The sequence below is a fragment of the Capricornis sumatraensis genome, chromosome 20 (genome assembly GCF_032405125.1).
Source record: "Capricornis sumatraensis isolate serow.1 chromosome 20, serow.2, whole genome shotgun sequence".
Classification (NCBI taxonomy): domain Eukaryota; kingdom Metazoa; phylum Chordata; class Mammalia; order Artiodactyla; family Bovidae; genus Capricornis; species Capricornis sumatraensis.
In genome coordinates, this window is record NC_091088.1 from 46,516,480 (window position 1) to 46,538,562 (window position 22,083).

A 22,083-nucleotide genomic window follows, 5' to 3' on the forward strand; every position below is an offset into this window, starting at 1 on the left:
AGTGTTTCGTAACAGAAGGGTTAAATCTTAATCTCTAAGGTTTGCAAAGCCGCTACTCGCAGTCTCCTTAAAATTTAATATACCTCGTTAATGCTTCCTTGCAAACACTGAAGGATTTTTATGATTATAATCATGTGTTACAGCACCTAGTACTGTTTCTAAGCAGCATACTAATCAGCTTAATGAGATATTACTGCACTTTTTGTTGACTAAAGCAAAATCCCTTTTATTGTTCTAAAGCCTGTCCTTTATTTTTTCCCAAAACATTATCTTGTTTTATTATGTACCAGTAAATATCGTGCCATTGGGTTGGATTTTTTTGCCAAATCATAAAATAATCTCTTTCATCTCCGACTGGCGAACGTATTGAATATAGTAACCAGAAACAAAAGTTCCAAGTTGAGTCAGTTTGGTGTTTTAGTTAAAGCCATCCTGCTCCTTGACAAACTCTGAACTGAACCAACAGGTGCAGGTGCTAAAGGGGGGAGAGGAGGAAACGTTTAACACGTAGACCCCTGATTTGTTATTAGGTGTTGAAAGTGGTAAAACATTAATAATTTAAACGTGAATGAATAATTGCAGTCTGTAAATAGAAAATACAAGGAAGACGATCTATCGCCAAAACAAATTGGAGGAGCAATGCCATATTGCATAATTGGCATTTAATAATTCATTTTTTTATTATTGTTTTTGACTATAATTCCTTAGCATTATTATGTGTAGGTAAGGCATGCAATGCAAATTCCCCACCAGCTGATGCTGTTGATTCACTGTGCCACGGTACCTGGCACAGATCTGAACTCTTTCTTTATTTTCAGGGATGGAAGAAGCCAGTCTGTGCCTTGGAGTGTCCTCGGCGGCGCCGGAAGCAGAGCCCCATCTGAGCGGCCCCGTCCTCAACGGCCAGTATGCCATGAGTCAGAAGTTGCACCAGATCACCTCCCAGCTCAGCCATGCTTTCCCCGAGCTACATCCGCGGCCCAACCCCGAGGAGAAGACCCCCGCGCCTCTCGACGAGAAGGCCCACGTGCCCATGAGTGGCCAGCCCATGGGCAGTCAGATGGCGCTCCTGGCCAACCAGCTGGGCCGGGACGTGGACACCAGCCTCAACGGGCGGGTGGATCTGCAGCAGTTCCTCAACGGTCAGAACCTGGGCATCATGTCCCAGATGAGCGACATCGAGGACGACGCCCGCAAAAACCGGAAGTACCCGTGCCCACTGTGCGGCAAGCGCTTCCGCTTCAACAGCATCCTCTCTCTGCACATGCGCACTCACACCGGCGAGAAGCCCTTCAAGTGCCCGTACTGCGACCACCGGGCGGCGCAGAAAGGGAACCTCAAGATCCACCTGCGGACCCACAAGTTGGGCAATCTTGGGAAGGGGCGCGGGCGGGTGCGCGAGGAAAACCGCCTGCTGCACGAGCTGGAGGAGAGGGCTATCTTGCGGGACAAGCAGATGAAGAGCAGCCTGCTTCAGCCCCGTCCCGACCTGAAGCCCCTGGCGCACGCCCAGCAGGCCCCACTGGCCGCCTGCAACCTGGCCCTGCCCACCAACCACAGCGTGCCCGACGTGGCCAACACAGTGCCCTCGCCCAAGCCGGCCAGCGTGCAGGAGGATGCGGTGGCCCCCGCCGCTGGCTTCCGCTGCACCTTCTGCAAGGGCAAGTTCAAGAAGCGGGAGGAGCTAGACCGCCACATCCGCATCTTGCACAAGCCCTACAAGTGCACGCTGTGTGACTTCGCCGCCTCGCAGGAGGAGGAGCTCATAAGCCACGTGGAGAAGGCCCACATCACGGCCGAGTCGGCCCAGGGCCAGGGCCCCAACGGCGGCGGGGAGCAGTCTGCCAACGAGTTCCGCTGCGAGGTGTGTGGGCAGGTGTTCAGTCAGGCGTGGTTCCTGAAGGGCCACATGCGGAAGCACAAGGACTCCTTCGAGCACTGCTGCCAGATTTGCGGCCGGCGCTTCAAAGAGCCCTGGTTCCTAAAGAACCACATGAAGGTCCACCTCAACAAGCTGTCCGTGAAGAACAAGTCCCCTGGCGACCCCGAGGTGCCTGTGCCCATGGGCGGCATGTCCCAAGAGGCCCATGCCACCCTGTACTCCAGGTATCTCTCCTGCCTGCAGAGCGGCTTCATGGCCGCAGACAAGGCCAGCCTGAGCGAGCCCAGCCAGCTCTACGGCAAAGGCGAGCTGCCCCTGAAAGAGAAGGAGGTGGTGGGGAAGCTGCTGACCCCCATCTCCAGCATGGCCCACGGTGTCCCTGAGGGCGACAAGCACTCCCTCCTAGGATGCCTCAACCTGGTGCCGCCGCTGAAATCCAGCTGCATCGAGCGGTTGCAGGCGGCGGCCAAGGCTGCTGAGATGGACCCCGTGAACAGCTACCAGGCTTGGCAGCTCATGGCCAGGGGCATGGCCATGGAACACGGCTTCTTGTCTAAAGAGCACCAGCTACAGCGCAACCACGAAGACACTTTGGCAAACGCCGGAGTTCTGTTTGATAAGGAGAAGCGGGAGTACGTGTTAGTGGGAGCAGATGGCTCCAAGCAGAAAATGCCTGCTGATTTGGTTCACAGCACTAAAGTGGGCAATCAGAGAGACCTGCCAAATAAGCTCGACCCTTTAGAAGGCAGTCGGGATTTTTTGTCACACGGGCTCAACCAGGCTCTCGAGTATAACCTGCAGGGTCCCGGGAGCCTGAAGGAGAAGCCCACCGAGTGCCCGGATTGCGGCCGAGTGTTCCGCACCTACCACCAGGTGGTCGTGCACTCCCGCGTGCACAAGAGGGACCGCAAGGGTGACGAGGATGGGCTGCACGGGGGCCCCGACGAGCGGCGCGGCTCGGGCAGCGACCAGGAGTCCCAGTCCGTGAGCCGCTCCACCACGCCCGGCTCCTCCAACGTCACCGAGGAGAGCGGGGTCGGAGGCGGGCTCTCGCAGACCGGGAGCGCCCAGGAGGACAGCCCGCACCCCTCCTCGCCGTCCTCCTCAGGTAGGTTGTTGGGGGAGATGGGGAACAGTGGCCAGAGCCAGGGTTCTCCCTACCCCAGGGCCTGATTCTGTGCTGGCCTCAGTGGGGAGGGGCCCTTGCTCCCCTTCAGGGTCAGCCCTGAGGTCACTGCGGTGAGGTCCTGGTGCTGTGTGGACCTTACCTGTGGGCCCTGCCTTAAGAGAAGGCTGTCATTTCAACTCTGTGACCTTCCCTTGAGCCCTGGCCACCAGGAAAGTAAGGCAGTCCTTCTCCCGTGTGGTGGAGAGGTGGCCAGTTGGTATGTTTGCCAGCGGGCATAGCCTACCTTGCCCCTAAGATTGCCTGGCCCCATTTCATTCCCTGACCCCCATCTGCCATTGCCTCAGGAACCCAGGAGCTGCCATTTGGCTCCATCCATGGATATGATTGTTTAAGTTCAGACCTTCATGATCTGTGCCCCCAACTGTATGCCCATAATTGTCTCACTTGGGCCTTGCATTGTCTCTTCTTAGACCTAACCTGTCTCCAGTCCCCTTCCGAAAGTACAGCTCGGTTCACCTGTTATGTGTCTATAACCTAAAGAACCACATCATTCTCCTCTGATGGTTTGGAAAAGCACAGAGGTTTGCAACACAGATGCGCGACTTCATGTCTTAAATTGTACTGTGTTACATGGGCGATACAGCTTTGGGGTCTAAAATAGCAAAGCAGAAAATCTGTCATCAAAATGTCTGTGAAATGCTGAAGCTTCCTGGCCCAGTTTGAGGGGGGAAAAAAAAAGAAAAAAAAAATCCCACTATCCTAAGACAGCTAAATTAAAATCACTACCTAACAGCAGGTAAGCTTGTTGCCTTCATCCATATTTCCAAAGCCCCTTACTAATGGATAGTAAATTGAAAGTTATATCTCTAGCCCTTTATAAAGAAAGCATCTTGCTAATACTGTAATCATTCTGCAGCCTAACAACAGAGGAAATCATGCCATAACAAATACCCTGTTACTAATGGCAACATTGATTTCTGCAATCAGCCATTAAGTCTAGAAAATGAAAGACAGTTTGAGGCACCTCAAGGCACTGCATTGCCCACTGTTAAAGATGTGGCAACACCCTGGTGAGGGTCATTTTTTAAGTTTTTTTTTTTACCCTTTTCCTTTTTTTCCCTTCTCAGTTTCGATAAATATTTCAGTATTGGAGGCAATTCACTGCTACACTTATTAAGTAGATGCCAGCTTAGCTGTGTTGTTCTTGTCATGCATCAGTATTCCCTTCTTCTAGGACAAAATTAGTATTAAAATAAAGTGTGAGTCCGCTGGCTTATTACGAACCAGTAAAGAATTGTTAAGACACATAAATCTGCGCTGCGCATTCCAGAGATTCCGATAGCACTTAATGCCGCTGCTTAAACACCCATGAAACACACTGTCTACTCCTGGAGTCCTAGCCTCGTTTGCAATTCACTTCTGCTGAGACACTCTGGAAGCGTCTGAGGAGGACTGCAGCACCACGGAGGGCTAGGCCATGTTGCCGGGAGTGACCACCGCCCAGAACTTGCAAGGCAAGGGTTCTCCAGTGTCACTGCCTGATGGCGAGCCCTCTGAGGTGGATCTTTGTGCAGGAAGGCAGCAAAGTGCCAGGCGTCCCATTGTCAGGACGGATTACTTCCGGCCTCCTGTGAGGAGGTCCCCTCTCCTGGAGACTGTCATCTCACGGTTTTTGGATTTGGGGACCTTTCTGGGGGCAGAAAGCAGAGCACAAACTGGCTTTCCTAACTTTTTGGAGTGACGTGGAGTTAACACTGACAGATTTTCATCCGTCTCCCAGCCCCACTGAAATGAAAAGGTCTCAGCAGAATATTCCGACACCAAATGTTCGGCTCTATTAATGACGTGTTTACCGTGTTTTTCTCACCTTCTGGCCAAGTGATAGCCTCATGCTATTCCTATCTCTGTTGTTTCCAAATCTCTAAATACTCTGTTGAAAGAAGTCCATTTTGCTTAAAAGAACCAACCGGGCTTGGGACTCACAGGAGAATTGTACTTGAGTTGTGGTTATCTTCTCACTTTGATTTTCCTCATTGAAGTATCGTACAATTGTGAATACTGATTCTTTCATTTCTGGTTGACTTCTTTGTTTTCTTCATATTCAAATTAGACCCTTTCATAATTTTCTGACTAAGTAGGAAAATTGATGGCATACCAATATGCAGCCTAAATCAGTTGCACGCCTGGGCCATTCAAGTTTTCCTGGGATTAGGACCCTTAACCAAATCGGGTTAGTCTTCCCTCTTCTTTCTAACAAGTCTGATTTGTATAAAGTGCGATTAAAATAAGCATTTAAATAAAAATCTTGACACAATAGGTATTTTATTATTACCTGTTAGAGAGAAACCTGCAAGGTGAAGGGGAGAAAAAAATCTTTAAGCCCTTAAGTAAAGAAAGAAGTACTTATTAAGGCTTCTATTAAGAAATAACTGCAAAAACACGGTTTTACAAATTTCTCAGACTGCATAACAATGTCGCAAAACTTAATTTGCATCACTTGATTCTTTTTTTTGTTGAAAACTGGGTCAGTAGGGCCTGAGAAACTATTTTTTCAGATCTTAACCAATGAATTCTTCTTTATAAATCGCTGCTCTTAACATGATAGTAGTTCTGAATTCATCATAAAAAACCTTTTTACAGAGAGCCTCTTAGAACAGATCTCCAGAAGAAGGCTTACAATGAGTGGCAGAGACGTCCTTTGTTATCAGATGTAATTCTTTGCAAAGGAGGATTGGAACGGAGTGGCTGTTTAAAAATGTCTTGCTCAGACCGAGACGAAGACGGGGTCAAGTTTGCAATCAAACAGTTATTGCCGAGATGGGCGACTGTCACTGGCTAGGCTAATGTGGGATGCAGCTGTTTGTTATGTGAGCAAAAGAATGTTTGAATCAGTGAACATGTGAAAATGATTCCAGTGAACCAGAAAATGTGTTTGTTCTTTGGCTCTCCAAACTGCTGAGAACCAAGCTTAAGATCAACTGCGAAAACTAGGACCTTTGACAAATTGAGAGGTCATATTTTCTAACAGAAAATGGACAAAACTAGTCACACAGATCACTTCCCCATCTTTCCCCTTTGTTTTATTTGTTGTTGTTGTTGCTGATTTGTCTTACCACTAATTTCACCCCATAGTAGATGTCATTTCTGCCTCCGTGTACAGTGCAAAGGGAAACTGTTCGGAAAGCAGCGGCTTAAAAATTTTACTCTTTTATGACATTTAGAAAGCGGGGCGGGTGTTTTGATGCTCCCTCATTTCTGGCTCGCGTGCAGACTCTCCGACGACATTAATCTCTGTATCTTTCCCTAAAATCTCATCTAAGGCTGCGCTCCGATTCTAGCCTTAGCCTGAGTCAGAAGACAACCAAAGTTCTGTTTCTTTAGATTTTGCTTTGGAAATCACGCTCGGAATAATTAAAACTTAATGTACTAAGAAACGATACTGTTCATTATATCCAACAGGGCAGTTACCTTCTGCATTCCCCATAATTTTGGAGAGGGGCTAATTGAAGTGTTGATGGTGGGAAAGGGGTAATTGAATGCGTTGACCCTCTGTTCATTAAATAAAGTCGGCTAAGTTACGTGATCAATGGAAAGCCAGGCAGGAAGAGATGCAAAGATAAAAATACTGTTAACCCCTACTACTTCTGGTATGATATTTTGTGATGGACAAGGATTATTTGATCAGCTGGGCTGGAAGCCTTGCAGGCTCTTCTTTTGTTGCCCGAGCCGCATTCCTGAAATGCTGGGTCTCCATCCTGTGCTGGCCCATTGACCACAGCATCAAAGGCCTTTATCCAGGGCTCCCCTGCATTTACATCGGGTGTATAGTGATATGATAGATTTTCTTTCTTTTCCACCTCTTTTTCTCATGTGGCTCCTCCTCCCTGCCCCCATTCATGATAACCACTGCCTGCTCCCACAAACAAATCTGGGCACTCGAAAGAAGGGAAAAAAAGAAAAAAAAAATTTAAGTCTGAGGATTAAGATCTTCAAAAATTTTTTTTTTTGCTTGTGCATTCCAATTGTTCTTAAAATATTTGGCAATGTCAATTAGTAACTGAGCAGAGTTAGCTGATGAACACAATTTTCCAGTAGACTGAGCACCCTATTGTTGCCGAGCGAACAGCAGATTTCTGAGGTCATTATCATTCGCTGGTTGCTTGGCCCAGCTGCTTCCTGCTGCAAAAGCCAAACTTTATACTGGAGCTTGGGGATGGCAGGCAGCAACAGGGGGCTGGGAGAGGAGAGGGGGTCTGGCTGCAGAGCGAAGACAGTCATTATCAGCAGAGGAAACAGAAAGTAAAAGTTTCCAGGCGATTCCAGGAAAACTGCCCTGTATCAGGCTTCTCCCTCCCATTCCTCTCCCAGCACCTTCCACCTCCAGGCAGGGAATTAAAAGGACCAGGGGACGCCCCCTGGGCATTGTGGCCACTAATCTCTTTGCTAAGCGGAACTTTGGAAAACAATAATCCCATTTACAAATTTGCTTAAAAATTGTTAACCCAATCTAAGGCCTGTGAGTGATTTCTTCATTGATAGACTCCTTCATTTTTATTAAAAGCAGAAAAAAGAAAGTTATTTTTTAGAGGATGAAATTAGTAAACTTGGGGACGACAAACAGGGACTATGATTTCATTTTCCAGAGGGACCTTTGGAGCAGATACTAGTCTGAAATTCCTTACAAAATCAAATTTAGCGTGGAAGGCTCCCCCTGCCCACTCCAGCTTCTCTCTTTTCCTGCCTCCTCTCTCTCCCTCCCCCACCCTTTAATTTGGGAGCTGGTTCAGTGAGATGAAAAGCTGCACTTTTTTAAAGCTCAGCTGTTAAAACCAAGCGCCATATGCAGCTTTTCCGTCCCGACGTGGAAGAGTGTGCAGGCGGCCGCCGTGTTTGTGGAGATTTACAGAGGCTCGGCTGTGTGTGCCGAAGCCATGGCCGGGCAGATGCTGGTGGGTCCTGCCTCCCGGGAGCTGGCCCAGCCTGGGTAGTAGGCTGGCCAGACTTCTGTCCGACGGGGCAGGGGTCAGGGGTCCAGTGGGCTCCCTCTGCTCTCCTGCCTTTCTGCTGGGACTGGAGGTGGTCCGCCCGCTTGGCATGGTGCTGGAGCTGGGAACAGGAGCCCTCAGATGCTGGTTCACCTTGCCTGTCTCCTGTGAGGGGGCCGGACGCCTGACAGCAGCCCCTTTTTATAAACTTCCGATCACTCTGTGCCCTTTGATTGTCTTGAGCCTGGGAACGCTCAGTGCCACTCTGGGGCCTTGGCTCCCTCTCTCACCCCTTTGCGTGGAGCTGTAAATCCCACCTCCACAGGGCTGCCCGATGGCGCCGTCACTTAGCATTTCAGAAAGAGAGAAATCATACTGGGTCTAAAAGTCTTCAAATAGGAAGTGTGATAGAAAAGATGTGTGACCCAAGATCCCAGAAGCAAAGCCTCTTTCCTCTTCGTTCCCAAGGACTCCCAGATTCCCAGGACACCGTCTTCTGTCCAGGGGGTTGATTCCCTCCGCAGGATCACTGGAGCCCTGCTGTTTTTAGCTGCCTCGCCTCACTCCGTCCACCTTCGGGCCCTCTTCCTGTGCTCTTAGGGATGCTGTGCTCCTGTCCGAGAACTCAGGATGCCCCGCATGTCCGCGATGGTGTGCTCCTTCTGTATGCAAGTTAATACAAGGAGCAAACGTTCTTTTAAATCTGAATTTAATGATAATAAGAAAAACACAGATTAGCTAAGGACAGGTTGCTGCTGCTACTGCTGCTAAGTCGCTTTAGTCGTGTCCGACTCTGTGCGACCCCATAGACGGCAGCCCACCAGGCTCCCCCGTCCCTGGGATTCTCCAGGCAAGAACACTGGAGTGGGTTGCCATTTCCTTCTCCAACGGATGAAAGCGAAGTCGCTCAGTCGTGTCCGACTTTTAGCGACACCATGGACTGCAGCCCACCAGGCTCCTCCGTCCATGGGATTTTCCAGGCAAAAGGACAGGTTACAATGAGGCAAAGAATTAAGCAGTTAGTGTTCAAAACGGAGCATGAAGCATTAGGTGCGTGATTGCTACTAGCTGGAATGGGGGGTTTGCGCTCAGGTTGGCCACCACCTTGGAATTAGAGATTTGCTTTGCAAATGGCCACAGCGTGGCGTCTGCTTGTTGGTCCAAAGCATGTGTCGCGAGCTGCCTGGAGCCGCCTTTCACCCACCCACTCTCTTGCTATTCCTTCTCAGGCTCCTGGGAACGTAGGCTCAATGTGTCAGCACTGCCAGCAGCCGCTCCTACAGAGTGGAAACTGTCTCTGTTTGGGGAGCACCTTGGGGTCCTCCTGTTCGCCGGATCCCTTCTCCACTGGGCTCTTGTGCCTTCGAACCCCTTCATTGGCATGAAGCTTTGTGCCTGTTATGAGACGCGCACTCCTGAGTGGGTAAAGCAGAGAGTCTTCCTTGCTTTCCACCTCAGCCAGTGCCTGGCTCTGCCCTCCTCTGGAGGAGGTTTTGGGAGGTAGCCCTGATGTCTCCGGGGTGGAGACAGGTACAGGCTTCAGTAAACCTCCTGTTTCACTGGCCCTCAGGATTCCGCTGGATTCTGGGGGAAGCCTCTGGGATATTTGGGATGTTGAGGTGGAGAATGGAGGGAGACCCGGGAGAGACCAGCGCTGGGAGCATTCTGAGCGTGAGGCCGGAAGAGAAGTGAGCCTTAGCTCCCATAACTGTCAGGCTGTTTTGGAGCGTTGATGGTAGGGGTGGAGAAACACCTGCAGAGATCAGGAGATTGGATTTGTGCAAACGTCCCGAATTCGTGATGATTGGGCTGGAACCTTTGCCATCTGCGACCCTTGGGCCTGCTTGCTGCCCTTCTGGGTTCCTCACTTCCCTCTCCTCTGTTGGCATCTGATAGCTAATCCCCCACCCGTGTGGACTGGGCTGGCATGTAGAAAGGGGCAGTGAAGCTCACACACGCAGAGGAAAGGGGGCTCTCCAGCAGGGTGCAGGGCAGGTGGTGGGGACTCTGTTCTCTCCAGGAAGCAAGCGTCGCAGCAGCTGAGAAGAGCCGTGGGTCCCCCTTGCCTTTTCCTGGCAGGACGGGGCGACGGCAACATTTACTTAAGCTGTGGAGTTTGGCACTGCTGCCGCCAGGCGCCATCTGGAAACCCCTTCTCGGAAAGCTGTGGGCCCTTGCAAAGGAGCTCAGGGGAACAGGTCTTGGGCAGAGTTTTGGGCCTTTTTTCTTGGGCAGAACCTGAGCAGCGAGGCACCTGAGCAGGGATTGAGGGTCCCCTAGGAGCTGGGTAGCTAAAGCGGGTCTTCCTTGCTGTGCACGTGGATTTTCACTCTGCTGGGCCCCTCCACTGAATTCTGAGCCAGATCTGGTGTAGCTTTTCTTTGTCAGGAGTGCACTCAATTTCCTGGAGCTGTATTTCCATTTATTTATCTTGTGTTGCGTTTTGCTTACTGTTTTCACCTAAGTCCTGGTATGCTGTGGGTGCAAATATGTGGAGCCAGCCAGGACAGTCCTGGTTAGTTACTGAGACAACTCTGTAATAATGGAGCTTGTTGATATAATCCAAGAGGTGAATACTGTGCCTCTAACATGTGCTGGGGAGGCAGAATGGGGGACTGGGGAGCTTGGCTTGTGACAGACAGGGCTGAGCTAAGCACAGAGATTTGCTGCCATCCTCTCCTTGATCCACATCTTCAAAACAGGCTGCAGAACTCCAAAACAGTGCATGTCTGAACACTCCCTCCGGCTCCCTGATGGGTGGGCCAAGGCACAAAGGGAGCTGTGCTGTTTGTAGAGGCGGTGGTGGGTGGAATTCGGTGCCTGGGTCTGTTCTTTCCTACCATGGGAAGGCTGTCCAGGGCCTGGCTGCTTGTGGGACCCGCATCTTCGTTGCTGTCATCATTGGGGTTTTGTGTGACATGTGGCATGTGTCTGCAGGCTATGGGAGGCACAGGACAAGCTGACTCCCTGGCGGGGCCAGCCATCTTTTGGGGATGCCCAGCCAGGTATTGACAGAAGGAAGTGGGTGGTGGGTGGGTTGGCTTTTGATGCCTCATCACTTGCTTTTAAGGGATGGGGTCATGTTTCAGCTTTTGCTGGGATCAGGGCACACCTTGGGGTGACCATGCTGTTTAACCCTGGGCCTTCGGTGCTGTGCCCTTAGTCGGGTTTATGCTTTGTCTTCATATCACATTAAATGGTGTTTTTCCCCCATAGCAGTAAGTTGAATTGGTGTATCACTATGCAGTTATAGGAGAAGGCAATGGCAACCCACTCCAGTACTCTTGCCTGGAAAATCCCATGGATGGAGGAACCTGGGTGTCTGCAGTCCATGGGGTCACACAGAGTCGGACACGACTGAAGTGACTTAGCAGCTTAGCAGTTGGGTGCTGTGGATGCCAGAGAGGGTCCATTCTTTCCCCCGGGGAGGCATCTTGCTGGGCTGGGATTTGGGTGGACACCAGTTTCTTTCCTCTGGTTTGACCTCAGTTCCAAAGCCATTTGATGTATGATGAGACAGGTCCCCTTCATGGCGCTCTCATCTCTTCATTAAAGTAATGTCCCCAAACTCTTAGCTCAGTGGTTGTCACCGTGGTTTTGGACACCCTCGGTTGTCTTCAATCATCTTGAGAGGCATTTTGGAAAATTTCCAACTTGCTTATGTTTAGCTCAACATAAAATGTGTGCAGTGGTTGTTTCCTTGAAGACCAAGACAGATACATGCTTTTCTTTATTGCTAAATATATTTTGTTAAATTTGCTGCTAAAATAGGTGTTTTAGGTTCTTTTTTTAAAAGTAATTTGCCTTGAAAAATTGAAGTGATCCTTCAGCAAAGCTGCTCTGTGACATAAAATAATCCCTGTGTAGGAGAGCATTTGCAGCATGCATCCATTCCCAAATGGGGCCTGACCCCCTCTGAAATGTCCTGTTGGAGTGACCCTCAAACCCCAGCCACTTGGTCTCTTCCTAGAGGGGCATTTACTGACTTCTTTGTTGCTATTTTTGTTGTTTAATGACATTTTTTTTTCTTAACTGCAAACATTTTAGTCTATTCTCTCCCAGTTCTTTTTGTGCACTGAAAGATGTATTTCACACACACAAAAATTTATTACATTACAGACTTCTATATGATCCAGCTTTTACTTAAATATATATAACATTTTTTTTGCAGTTGAATATTCAACACAGAGATCAACAAACTTGTTCTGTAAAGGTCCAAGTAACAACAAGTTTAGGTGTTGTAGGTCGTGTGGGCTCTTTTGTAACTACTTAGTTCTGTCATGAATGCAAGTGCTTGATGGTTTCCAATAAAACTTTATTTACAAAGCCAGGTGACAGAAGGATTTGGCCCATGGGCTGTCCTTTGTGCACTCCTGTTCTTCAGTAATAGCTCTACTTTTATAAATGCTTCATATAAGTACTATGTTCCCTGTTTCCGGAAGTGGACCTCCTCGCAGTGGAATCTCAAGTCACAGGATGGCCCCGCAGGCTGCAGCTGTGTATTACCCAGCAGGATGCCATGTCTTGAGTCCATTTCATCCAGTACTGGAGATTTTACTGAGAAAGTTCCTCCCAAGGTAATTTGAAATCTGTCTCCTTCAAGCCAGGTAGTTGCCTGTCACCAAGCAACTCTGTGACTCATTTGTTCTTTCATAAATTCATGTGTTTGTTGGTTTGTTCACTAAATCATTTGTTCATTCAAGGACAAATGCTTATTAAGTAGGTTCTGAACTCTGAGCCATGTGCTAGGTGCTGGGGATGCAAGGGTGAGTATGGACAAGTTGTAGTATCCAGAGGCCCTGAGCCTGGCAGCCAGCAAATCCTAATCAGAGACGGGTGAGTGCATGGGAGGGCTGCCCCATGCACCTACCCCTTGATGCCCAAGTGCCTGGAGGAGACCCATGTGCCTTGGTGCCCACATTTGTTCCCAAGGGACCTGAAACAGTGGCAGAACCACCCCAGTCACCTCAGTAGCTCCTGTGGCAGGTAACTCTTTCCCTCTATGGAACCTGGCCCACCCAGTGACTTCCAGGGAGGCACCCCCAGCTCAGTCACTGTGACTGGCTCTCCTCTCTCTCCCTGGATGTGAATGGCAGTTTTCTTGTGGCCGAAAAGGCCCTGGCAGAGAGTCCAGCCGCTGCTTTTGAGGAGGGCCCCTCAGGCCAAGAAGGGAGCCAGATGGGAGCTCGTGGAGGACTCGCAGCCTTGTGGCCTGTGTGTCCTGGCAGCTGGTCACTTGACACGGGGCTTGGGGTGAGGCACTGCCCTGAAGGGGGCAGCAGGAAGAGTCAGGGTGGAGCTCCACACCAGGGAGCAAGAGGCAAGCTCCTTGCTCCAGCTCACCTGCCCCTGAGCACCCTGTGGTTCACGGGCAGATGGAGGTCATGAGTCAGGTGTCAGGTGGAGTGTGGGTTCTTGTTGGGACCCTGCAGTTCGAGCCTGTGAGAGTTTGTCAGACCCACACTGGGAAAGATGCTCTCTGCATTTTATCCAAGCCGACCTGACTTCAGAACCATCCGTAGCTGTCCCCACAGAGGACCAGGTGAGTCATCTGGGGAGCTGTACCACCTCATATGTTAAAATGTCCAGCATCAGTTGAGGTTGGGCGCTATGGAGAGCACCATTTTTCTTTTGGGGTGGGGGATCATGAGCTAAATACAGACCCACTATGAGAATGAGTGGAAACAATTTCTTCTGGTACACACCAGACCTCAATTGCCCTTTATTTTCTGTGAATTAAAAGGTCACAAGCCTGGCTATTAACCCAGAGACAAATGCATTTTCTAATGTTTAAGAAATGACTCCTAGTACAGCACAGACTTCAGCCAGAGCTTGGCCCCCTACACGGGCAGGCTTTACCCACCCTGCTGGGCTATTCAAGCAGCTCGCTCCCCTCCCTGGGGCCGGGGCGTTCTCCTGCTCATGAAGGAGAGGGGGTAGTGAAGTCTAGAAGGCTCTGAGACCCCTTTCATCTTGTTTTTCCCCTCCTCTCCTCTCCCTTCCCAATGTTTCCATGGCCTGTGGGTAACTTTCAAGGTTCTCATCCACTGAGCAGAGAACTAGGGTTTGCACAGTTGGGAATTTGGGGATTTCTTGTTGATGTCTGTGTTCGACCCTCGAGCAGGTGGCGAGGCCCTGTCATCTCTGAGGGGCCTCGTGTGCCTGGTGGATGGCGGGGCTGGGAAGACCCTCCTAGCTCCTGTCCTCAGGGCGCCTTCCCACCCGCTGTCCCTGTGTGAGGCCTCCATGCCCTGGGGGAGGGGTCCCGCCTCCAGGGCCCCTCACTCAGTGCAGCTGGGGGTTTGCTCTTCTCCTCCTGGGGGCAGACCTCGCAGGGCTGTGGGAGAGCGTGGTGGTGATGGGCAGGGCTCCAGGTCTGGCCCTTAGGAGCTGTGTGACCCAGCAAGCGCTCCTTAGCCTCTCTGTGCTTCTGTGTCTCAGCCTGTGGTCTGGCAGAGGAGAGGGTGTCAGATATGTAAACTGTATGGAGGAGATGAGTTACAAAGCTAGGAAGTGGTGGAGCTGATTCCAACCCGTGTCTGTCTGACCTCTTGCTTTTTGGTTCCACTGTTGGGTCACGCTGGGGATGGGGTGCACACGGCTGAAGGCAGAAGTCTTGCTTGCCAGCTCCGCTTCATACTGGCCGATGGGAGCTTGGCCCTCACACACAGTGGGAAGCTCAGATGAGTACTCCTTCCCTCTCTTTGTATCTTTCCAGAAAAGAATCAAGGAAGGGGATGGCCCAGTGCTTGCTCGGCTCTGCTGAGGATCGACTGGGACCCAGCCGGAGTGCCACGCTTAGACTTAAAGTGACTGCCCAAAGCTCTGGTTGCAGGGACCCCCCAACCCCTACTCAAGGTCACATGTAGAGCGTGTCACCAGGGTCCTGTGGCTGTGTCCCCTGGGTGCCCCTGGAGGCCCAAGGCTGAGGGGATGGGCCCCTGGAGCACAGTCTGGTGACTTGGGGGACTGGCTGTTTTCCTGTGCAGCCTGCCTGAGGCTCGGTTTCCGCCTCTCTCCCAGCTCCACCACGCTTGCCGGCCAGTTTCCACTTCCTTGCTCTCTTTTGCAGGCCGGTGGTGGAAGGGGCCCTGGGTGCGGGTGGTGGGCCAGAGAATGGGCTAGGGGGCAGAGGCTCGGGGCTGGCACAGCCAGGACCGTCTAGTGGATGCATGCTCTCAGCTCTCCCCACCCGCCAGCTCTTTCTGGAGAAGAGAGGGCTCCCCCATGGGTAGAAGAAGAGAAAGAGAAGAGGGCCTCTGTTCTTCCTCCCTGGTCAGCACCGTGCTCTGAGGTGTAAATTAGGAGGCAGCGTTGTCATCTGGGAAGCCTTCCAGAGGAGGGGCTGTGGATTCTTTGTTGTTGCTCCTGGTGGCACTAAAAACTGAATCAAGTGGCCACGTCACACTGGCAGTGCCAAGCGGATGTCCTGGGCTGTCACACTGCCCTGGACCTACCTAGGGTGGTCCCGGGGAGGACGCAGGTTAGCTGAGTCTGCTATTGTGGGTGTAGGGGAATTAGTAGGTTCAAACTGCCCGTAGCTTCCGGAACTAGAGCATCCAGCACACAGTTGTGATTGTGTGTGTGTCTGGAGGCCAGTGTGCATTTGAACACTTGTTGTCTGCGTTGGGATGTGTGAGCGTGGTCATGTTGTCCTGGGCTGGTGTTGCTGTGTGGGTATCTGTAAGATGGTTTAATTTTTTGGATGTAGTTGCTGAGGGTGGATGTGTTGCTCTCTGCTTGAGTGTGTGTGTGTGTGCATGCATGGTGGGTGTGTCTTGGACTGTGGATGTACTGGGATGGAAGTGGACGTACACACACTGGGTATGTGTGTGTACAGGTGAGGGTGGGTTGGGATATAAAGGTCAGTACATGTGTGGGAGTACGGTGCCGCTAGGCTATGGCATTGGAGAAGGCGATGGCACCCCACTCCAGTACTCTTGCCTGGAAAATCCCATGGGCGGAGGAGCCTGGTAGGCTGCAGTCCGTGGGGTCGCAAAGAGTTGGACAAAACTGAGCGACTTCACTTTCACTTTTCAGTTTCATGCATTGGAGAAGGAAATGGCAACCCACTCCAGTGTTCTTGCCTGGAGAATCCCAGGAACAGGGGAGCCTGGTGGGCTGCCGTCTATGGGGTTGCACAGAGTCAGACACGACTGAAGCGACTCCAGTAGCAGTAGCAGCAGCTGGGTATGGCATTAGGGTATGCAAATATGTTGGTGTGGCTGCGTGGTTTGGGAGAGTGCATATTTGTGTGTTGACACATGCTAGTGGAGATGTGTGTACTAAGATGTATATAATGATGTGTGGTGTGGGTGTTGGTATAGGTGTCAGGCTTGTGTCATATGGTCAAGTGTGTTGGGGAACCACATCGGTGTGTGTTGGAGTGTTGATGCATGTGTTGGTAGAGATGTGTGTGCTGCCTGTGCTGGTGTGGGTGTTGGGATGTGTGTTGTGTAGCTAGGATGTGTGTGGTGGGTAGCTTACTGTGAGACTGGCCTCCTTGAAGCACCGTGACCCCCCAGCCTTCCCTGCAGGGAGAGAATCTGGTTCCGAGCCCGGCCCTGCCCCTTCGTTGTTGTCGAGTCGCTTCAGTTGTGTCTGACCCCATGGACTGTAGCCCGCCTGGCTCCTCTGTCCATGGGACTTCCCAGGCAAGTATACTGGAGCAGGTTGTCATTTCCTTCTCCAGGGAATCTTCCCGATCCAGGGATTGAACTCATGTCGACCTGAGTCTGCTGCAGTAGCAGGCGGGCTCTTTACCGCTGAGTCACCAGGGAAGCCGGGCCCTGCCCCTTGGAGTTGCCAATGAGGTCTCCCCTCCCTGTTGCCACCTCAGCCTCAGTCAGAAGCTCTGGCTCCTGGGATGTGAGTTTTGGCAAATGCAGGGGCCCTGTCTTCCAGCATCTCACAGCCAAGCCCTCTGTGGCCTCCAGCTCCTCCTGGAAGAAGTTGGGGCTTGAGGGTGCGTGTCCTTCCAGGGAACCTCTGTTCTGAGCTCAGCCAGCATGTGCCCTGAGTGGGTGCAAGAGTCCGTGAGGACAGGATCGTGCTGCCCTCAGGGCGCTCTCCTCGTGGTCCCCTGTGCAGGGTATGAGATATAGCAGATGTTCGGGGATCTTGTCGACTTGCACTGAATGAAATGAAAATGTGCCCTCCTGGCCCAGAAGCCAGCTAGGACTCAGGCCTGCCCACCACTCCCCCTCGAGGTGCCAGACCACCTGCAATTACGGCGCAGAGTCTGCACCACAGACCTGCAGTGGCTCTGTGGCCTGGCCGGGTCTCCGTCTGCCAGCATTGGGAGGAGCCAAGGGCATAAGGAGTCTGGGGGTCAGAGAGTTGCCCAGGGCATGTGAATGCCACACTGGGAGCAAGTCCTCTGGGGGATGCACTTGGCCTGCCCTCAGCACCCAGAGAACCCCCTCTCTGGGGCAGTGGCAACCTGGGCTCCAGGTCCACCTCCTCCTGCCCAGGTGACCATCCTCCACGAGCCTCAAAGCAGCCGTCTCTCCTTCCCCTCTGCAGGGTGTTCACGGATGCGGTAGCAGCCTCACTGACAGTGTGCCTGCTGCGGGCCAGGGCAATGGGGCAGGAACGTTGCCGTGGGCACTGCATCCTCCGTCCACAGGCTGTTTAAAGGCTTCGGCTGTGTCACCACCAGCTTGAAAAGTGATCTTGCAGGCACTCTGGAGTTTAGTTGCTACATTCTAGTTTTAAGGCCACTGTGGGTGGTCTGGGGTGCAAGTCTGGGGACTTGGAGGTGAGCCTTATTGAACTCACCACAGGTAGGGTCTTCAGAATGGTGCCCTAAAGAAGCATCTGGCATTGAGAGTGTCAGTCTGGTCAGAGGCTGGGCCCTTGGGGAGCTTAGGAGCCACAGGGCATGGGACTCTCCTTTTCCTGAAATTTAAAATAATCTGCTAGTACCCATTTCATAAAGTCAGAAGGAAAAACCGTCTTGGGACGGCATGTGTCAGGGCAGCCACGGTTTTGATGAAACTTTCCCTGGAAATCTCATGGAGCAGAGACCATGTGTCGGGTCCACTCAGCTGCGACTGGAAGTCTGTGAAACCGGTGCTTTGGGGTCAGATGCCCCTGTTTGGTTAGTGGTGGGGGCAGTGCTAGCATCTCCAAGGTATGAGCCCCCGTGAAGGACTTTGCGAGGCTCCTGGAGGCTCTGGGGAAGGGAGCTGGGAGTGGTGGAGAGGAGGGCGCCCACGAGGGAGGGGCAGATGCCTCCGTGGGCTCCTTCTTAGGGAGAGCAGGGCTCCTGGAGGCTGGCCGCCAGGGTCCACGGCTGTGCTCCTCAGGGGACTGGATGGAACATACCTGAACCCCTAAGGGCCGGCACTGTGGGCATGTAGCTTCATGGGAGAGGGGGAATGTCGGGGTGCTGGGGTGAGTGGGAATGGGGCCTCTGGGGTGCCCAGCCAGCCTGCATCGCTTCTGTGCTCAGAACCCTGTGGCGGCTTTCCGTCATGCAGGGAATCAAATCCTTGGTATCAAGGCCCTGGAATCTCCCCCACCCCCTGCTCTCTGCCTTCCTCTCTGACCAGCGCCTGGGTGGCCTTTATGTTGCCTGTGGTCTCTGGGGTGAGCTCTGGACACAGACTCTCACTGGCCGGTTCCATCCCATCATGCAGGGTGTGTTCGTCGCTCAGTCGTGTCCAGCTCTTTGCCACCCCGTGGACTGTAGCCCGCCAGGCTCCTCTGTCCATGGAATTCTCCAGGCAAGAATAATGGAGTGGGTAGCTATTCCCTTCTTCAGGGGATTTTCCTGACCCAGAGATCAAACCTGGGTCTCCGGCATTGCAGGCAGATTCTGTACCCTCTGAGCCACCAGGGAACCCCCATTATGAAGGCCTCACCCCCAAAAAGCACTTCCCCTGGTGGCCTTCCAGGGGAGTCCCAGCCCCTCGCTGGAAGCATTGTCCTTATTATGACGCCTTTGGCAGCACCGTGGTCTGCGTGCTGATCTACGTACGTGTGACTTGGCGTGTGTGCTGCCGGGCTTTCTTGTGGTTTTGTGTACTCCCTGTGTGAGCGTCCTGATAGCAGGGACTATGATTTGCGGCTGTGTCACGAATCAGTGCCCGCGACAGTGCCCCCCCGCATGGTGGCGGCTCAGTGGGCATGCTTTAAAAGACAGGGTGGTAAAAGGCACATAACACAAAACTCACCATTGTAGCTACCTTCATTCAGGTGTGTGGTTCAGCGGCATTAAATGCATTTGTATTTTTGTGCAGCCATCGCCACCGTCTCATCTGGCAGAACTGAAACTCTTACCTGTTCACCAATGTTCACCTGTTCACCCTCCCCTGCCCCCAGCTTGGCAGTAGCCCTTCTGTGCTCTGTCTCTGTGAACTTGATGCTCTGGGTGCCAGTGGAATCACATGGGGTGTGTCCTCCTGTGACTGGCTTCATCTCTCAGCATGATGTCCTCCAGGTTCATATGTGTGGTGAGAGGTGACAAGATTTCCTCTCCTTATAAGGCTGAAAAATCCTCTGTTGCATGGATGACCACATTCCGTCTATCCACTCATCTGTCATTGGACGGTGTCTCTATTTCCAGAAGAACTTTTGCATATGTGAGTGAAGGCAAGGTGTGGTCTGGCCCCTCGCTGTCCCCTGCTTGAGAGGAGGGTTGTGGCTTTGGATTTGTTAATTCACAGCATCCCAAGTGACTGCTGTTCAGAAGTCAGGGACCGCTTTCCTCAGCAGGTGTGTGTTGGGGTCTGGGCATTTTGGAGGTGTGCTTGGGTCAGACCGTGGGCCTCTGGGAGAGCTCCTGTGTGCCCCAAGGGGCTGAACCCCTTCTGTAGGGGTGAGCCCAGTGTTTGCTGGCGGGCAGGGCGGGTTGAAGGGGAGCTGTGGCGCCCTGGAGCCGATGCTGGGAGAGGAGCAGACACACACACGGCAACCGCTCCATGGCAAGCTGCCCCAAACCAAATTCTGGCTTTGGTGGAAGCCAGAATTCCCGAAGGCAGCCAGTGTTGTCCAGTATGGTTCGGCATTCTCCGCAAAGCTTGTCCTGGGCCCTTTTGGGATAGAATCCCTGTCTCATCTGCGAACACGGCCTGGGCTGATGCTGACAGCAGGGCAGAGGTGAGGATGTGGGGATCTGGGGTGGCATGGGGAGGTGCAGTGACTGGCTTGGGGTCTAAGGGAAGGAGCAGGGTCAGCCAGGCCACGGATGGACCTGTGCCTGGGAAGGGCCTTGACTCATCAAGCTGACTGCAAGCAGGCTCTCCAACTCGGCAGGAGCCTTGGAACTGCTGCTGGGTCCCTGTGCCGCCTGGCCCTTGTTGGGTGCTTCAGGGCACACATCCATCCCTCCCCTGCCCAGTGAGTCCTAAACTGGGGTTGCCTTGTGTGCTGTGGACCCGACATGGTCCATAAAGGCTGACAGCTTCTTGGGCTTCTTGCTGGAGGGAGCGGGAATGGACCAGCAAGACATGGGATGGAGAAGATGGTCTTGGGAGGGAAGCTGGGGTGCTGGAGAGAGGCGGGATGCTGTGGACAGGCAGGGGGGTGGAGCAGGGCCCTGGGGGTCCTGGCAGTGGAGGGGACCTGAATTTTGGGCAGGACAGATGCTGAACACTCAGATCCACTGGGCGGCCGAGGACGAGGGTGTGAAGGGGAGGAGGAAGACAAGGATGCCTTGGCTTGCAGGTTCAAGGGGATTCACGCAGAATTCCACTCAGTCAACCCTCAGCTGAGAACATGGAGAGGCCAGGTGAGGCAGCCTTAAACCTGCCCCATAAAGGTGAGGTCTCCCCAGGCCTCCTGGGGTCTTGTTCCTGAGCTGGAGCCTGGGAGGCGCTGATACCCATGACAGGGCTACGGGCAGGCTGCCGTGGACTCGCTTCCCGCAGTGAGTGTTACCTCCCGTCCCAGTCTGCTCCGGCTGCCATCACAGCTTTCCATAGACTGGTGCATACACAGCATCACTGTCTCTCTCACGGTTCTGAGGCTGGAAGTCCAAGATCAGGTGCCAGCAGATTCGGTGTCTGATCAGGACGTGGTTCCCATAGTGAAGGCGAGGCATGCTCTGGGGTCTCTTTAATAGGGTACCTAATCCCATTCATGCAGCTCCACCCCCATGACCTAGGCATCTCCCGAGACTGTCACACTGGAGCTTAGGATTTCTTGATATGAGTCTAGGGGGACAAAGATCCAGTCTCTAGAACTTCCTCACTGATGCCTCCCTCCTCAAAGCAGTGTTGTTGATCCAGCCAGTTCTTTAAGCAGAAACATAAGAGAAGGCTCCAGCATGCTGGAGCTTGCCCAGTGGTTCACAGGTAGAATGTCCTCATGGGAACATGACAAGCCAGTCCACCTAGCGCCTCCTCCGCTTGTGGGGTAACCTATAGTCCTTGGCGGATGGAGGCAGGTCCCAAAGAGGGATGAAAAGCAGCCAAGGGCAGGTGTACCCATTCCACACCTGGAGTCCTGCTTCTCTAGGGATGCTCAGCCCTGCTCACAGCTCCCTCGGCCCTCACACGGGGATAGGAGAGGGCTGCTCGGGGAACAAGGATGCTGGAGACAGACAGTGGCTGCTTTGGAATTTCAGTGCAGGTTACAAACGGAATTGAGCAGGTTCTGCTTTTCTCAGACTGTCCCCATCCTGCCTCAAATCTTTCCTACATGTTCTTTACTGCTAGACACACAATGTTTAGCTGATGGGAAAACAGCCAGAGAATTCAATAGCACCCAGCGGTCCCCAGGGGAGAGATGTAATTCTTAAAATGTACGGAATGAGTTAAAGTCATGTTTACAGTGTGTTGCCATTTAGAGCTTCCCTCCACGTCCCCGTCCTGGGTGAGCAGTGGATGAGAGGGTCCGAGGGGGCAGTACAAGCCGTGAAGAGGGGGAGAGGTGGTCTGCAACCTGTCCTCCAGCCTCCCTCCTGTGACCCATTGAAACAACTTCAGCTGCACTCTTTCTTTGGGGGGTGGGTAATAAACTTTTTGGGCTTCCCCCATAGCTCAGGTGATGAAGAATCTGCCTACAATGCAGGAGACTCTGGTTCAATTCCTGGGTCAGGAAGATCCCTCTGGAGAAGGGCTAGGCTACCCACTCCAGCA

The 22,083-nt window shown here is 52.5% G+C and overlaps 1 protein-coding gene across 1 annotated transcript in view; it reads left to right on the plus strand.

The window, feature by feature from the left end:
- Positions 1-820: 820 nt before the first annotated feature.
- Positions 821-22,083, plus strand: part of ZNF536 (zinc finger protein 536) — a 250,041-nt gene continuing 228,778 nt past the window's right edge. The window contains exon 1 of the mRNA XM_068993492.1: positions 821-2,990. Coding sequence (XP_068849593.1) covers positions 821-2,990 — 2,170 coding nt within the window. The remainder of the gene's footprint in view (positions 2,991-22,083) is intronic.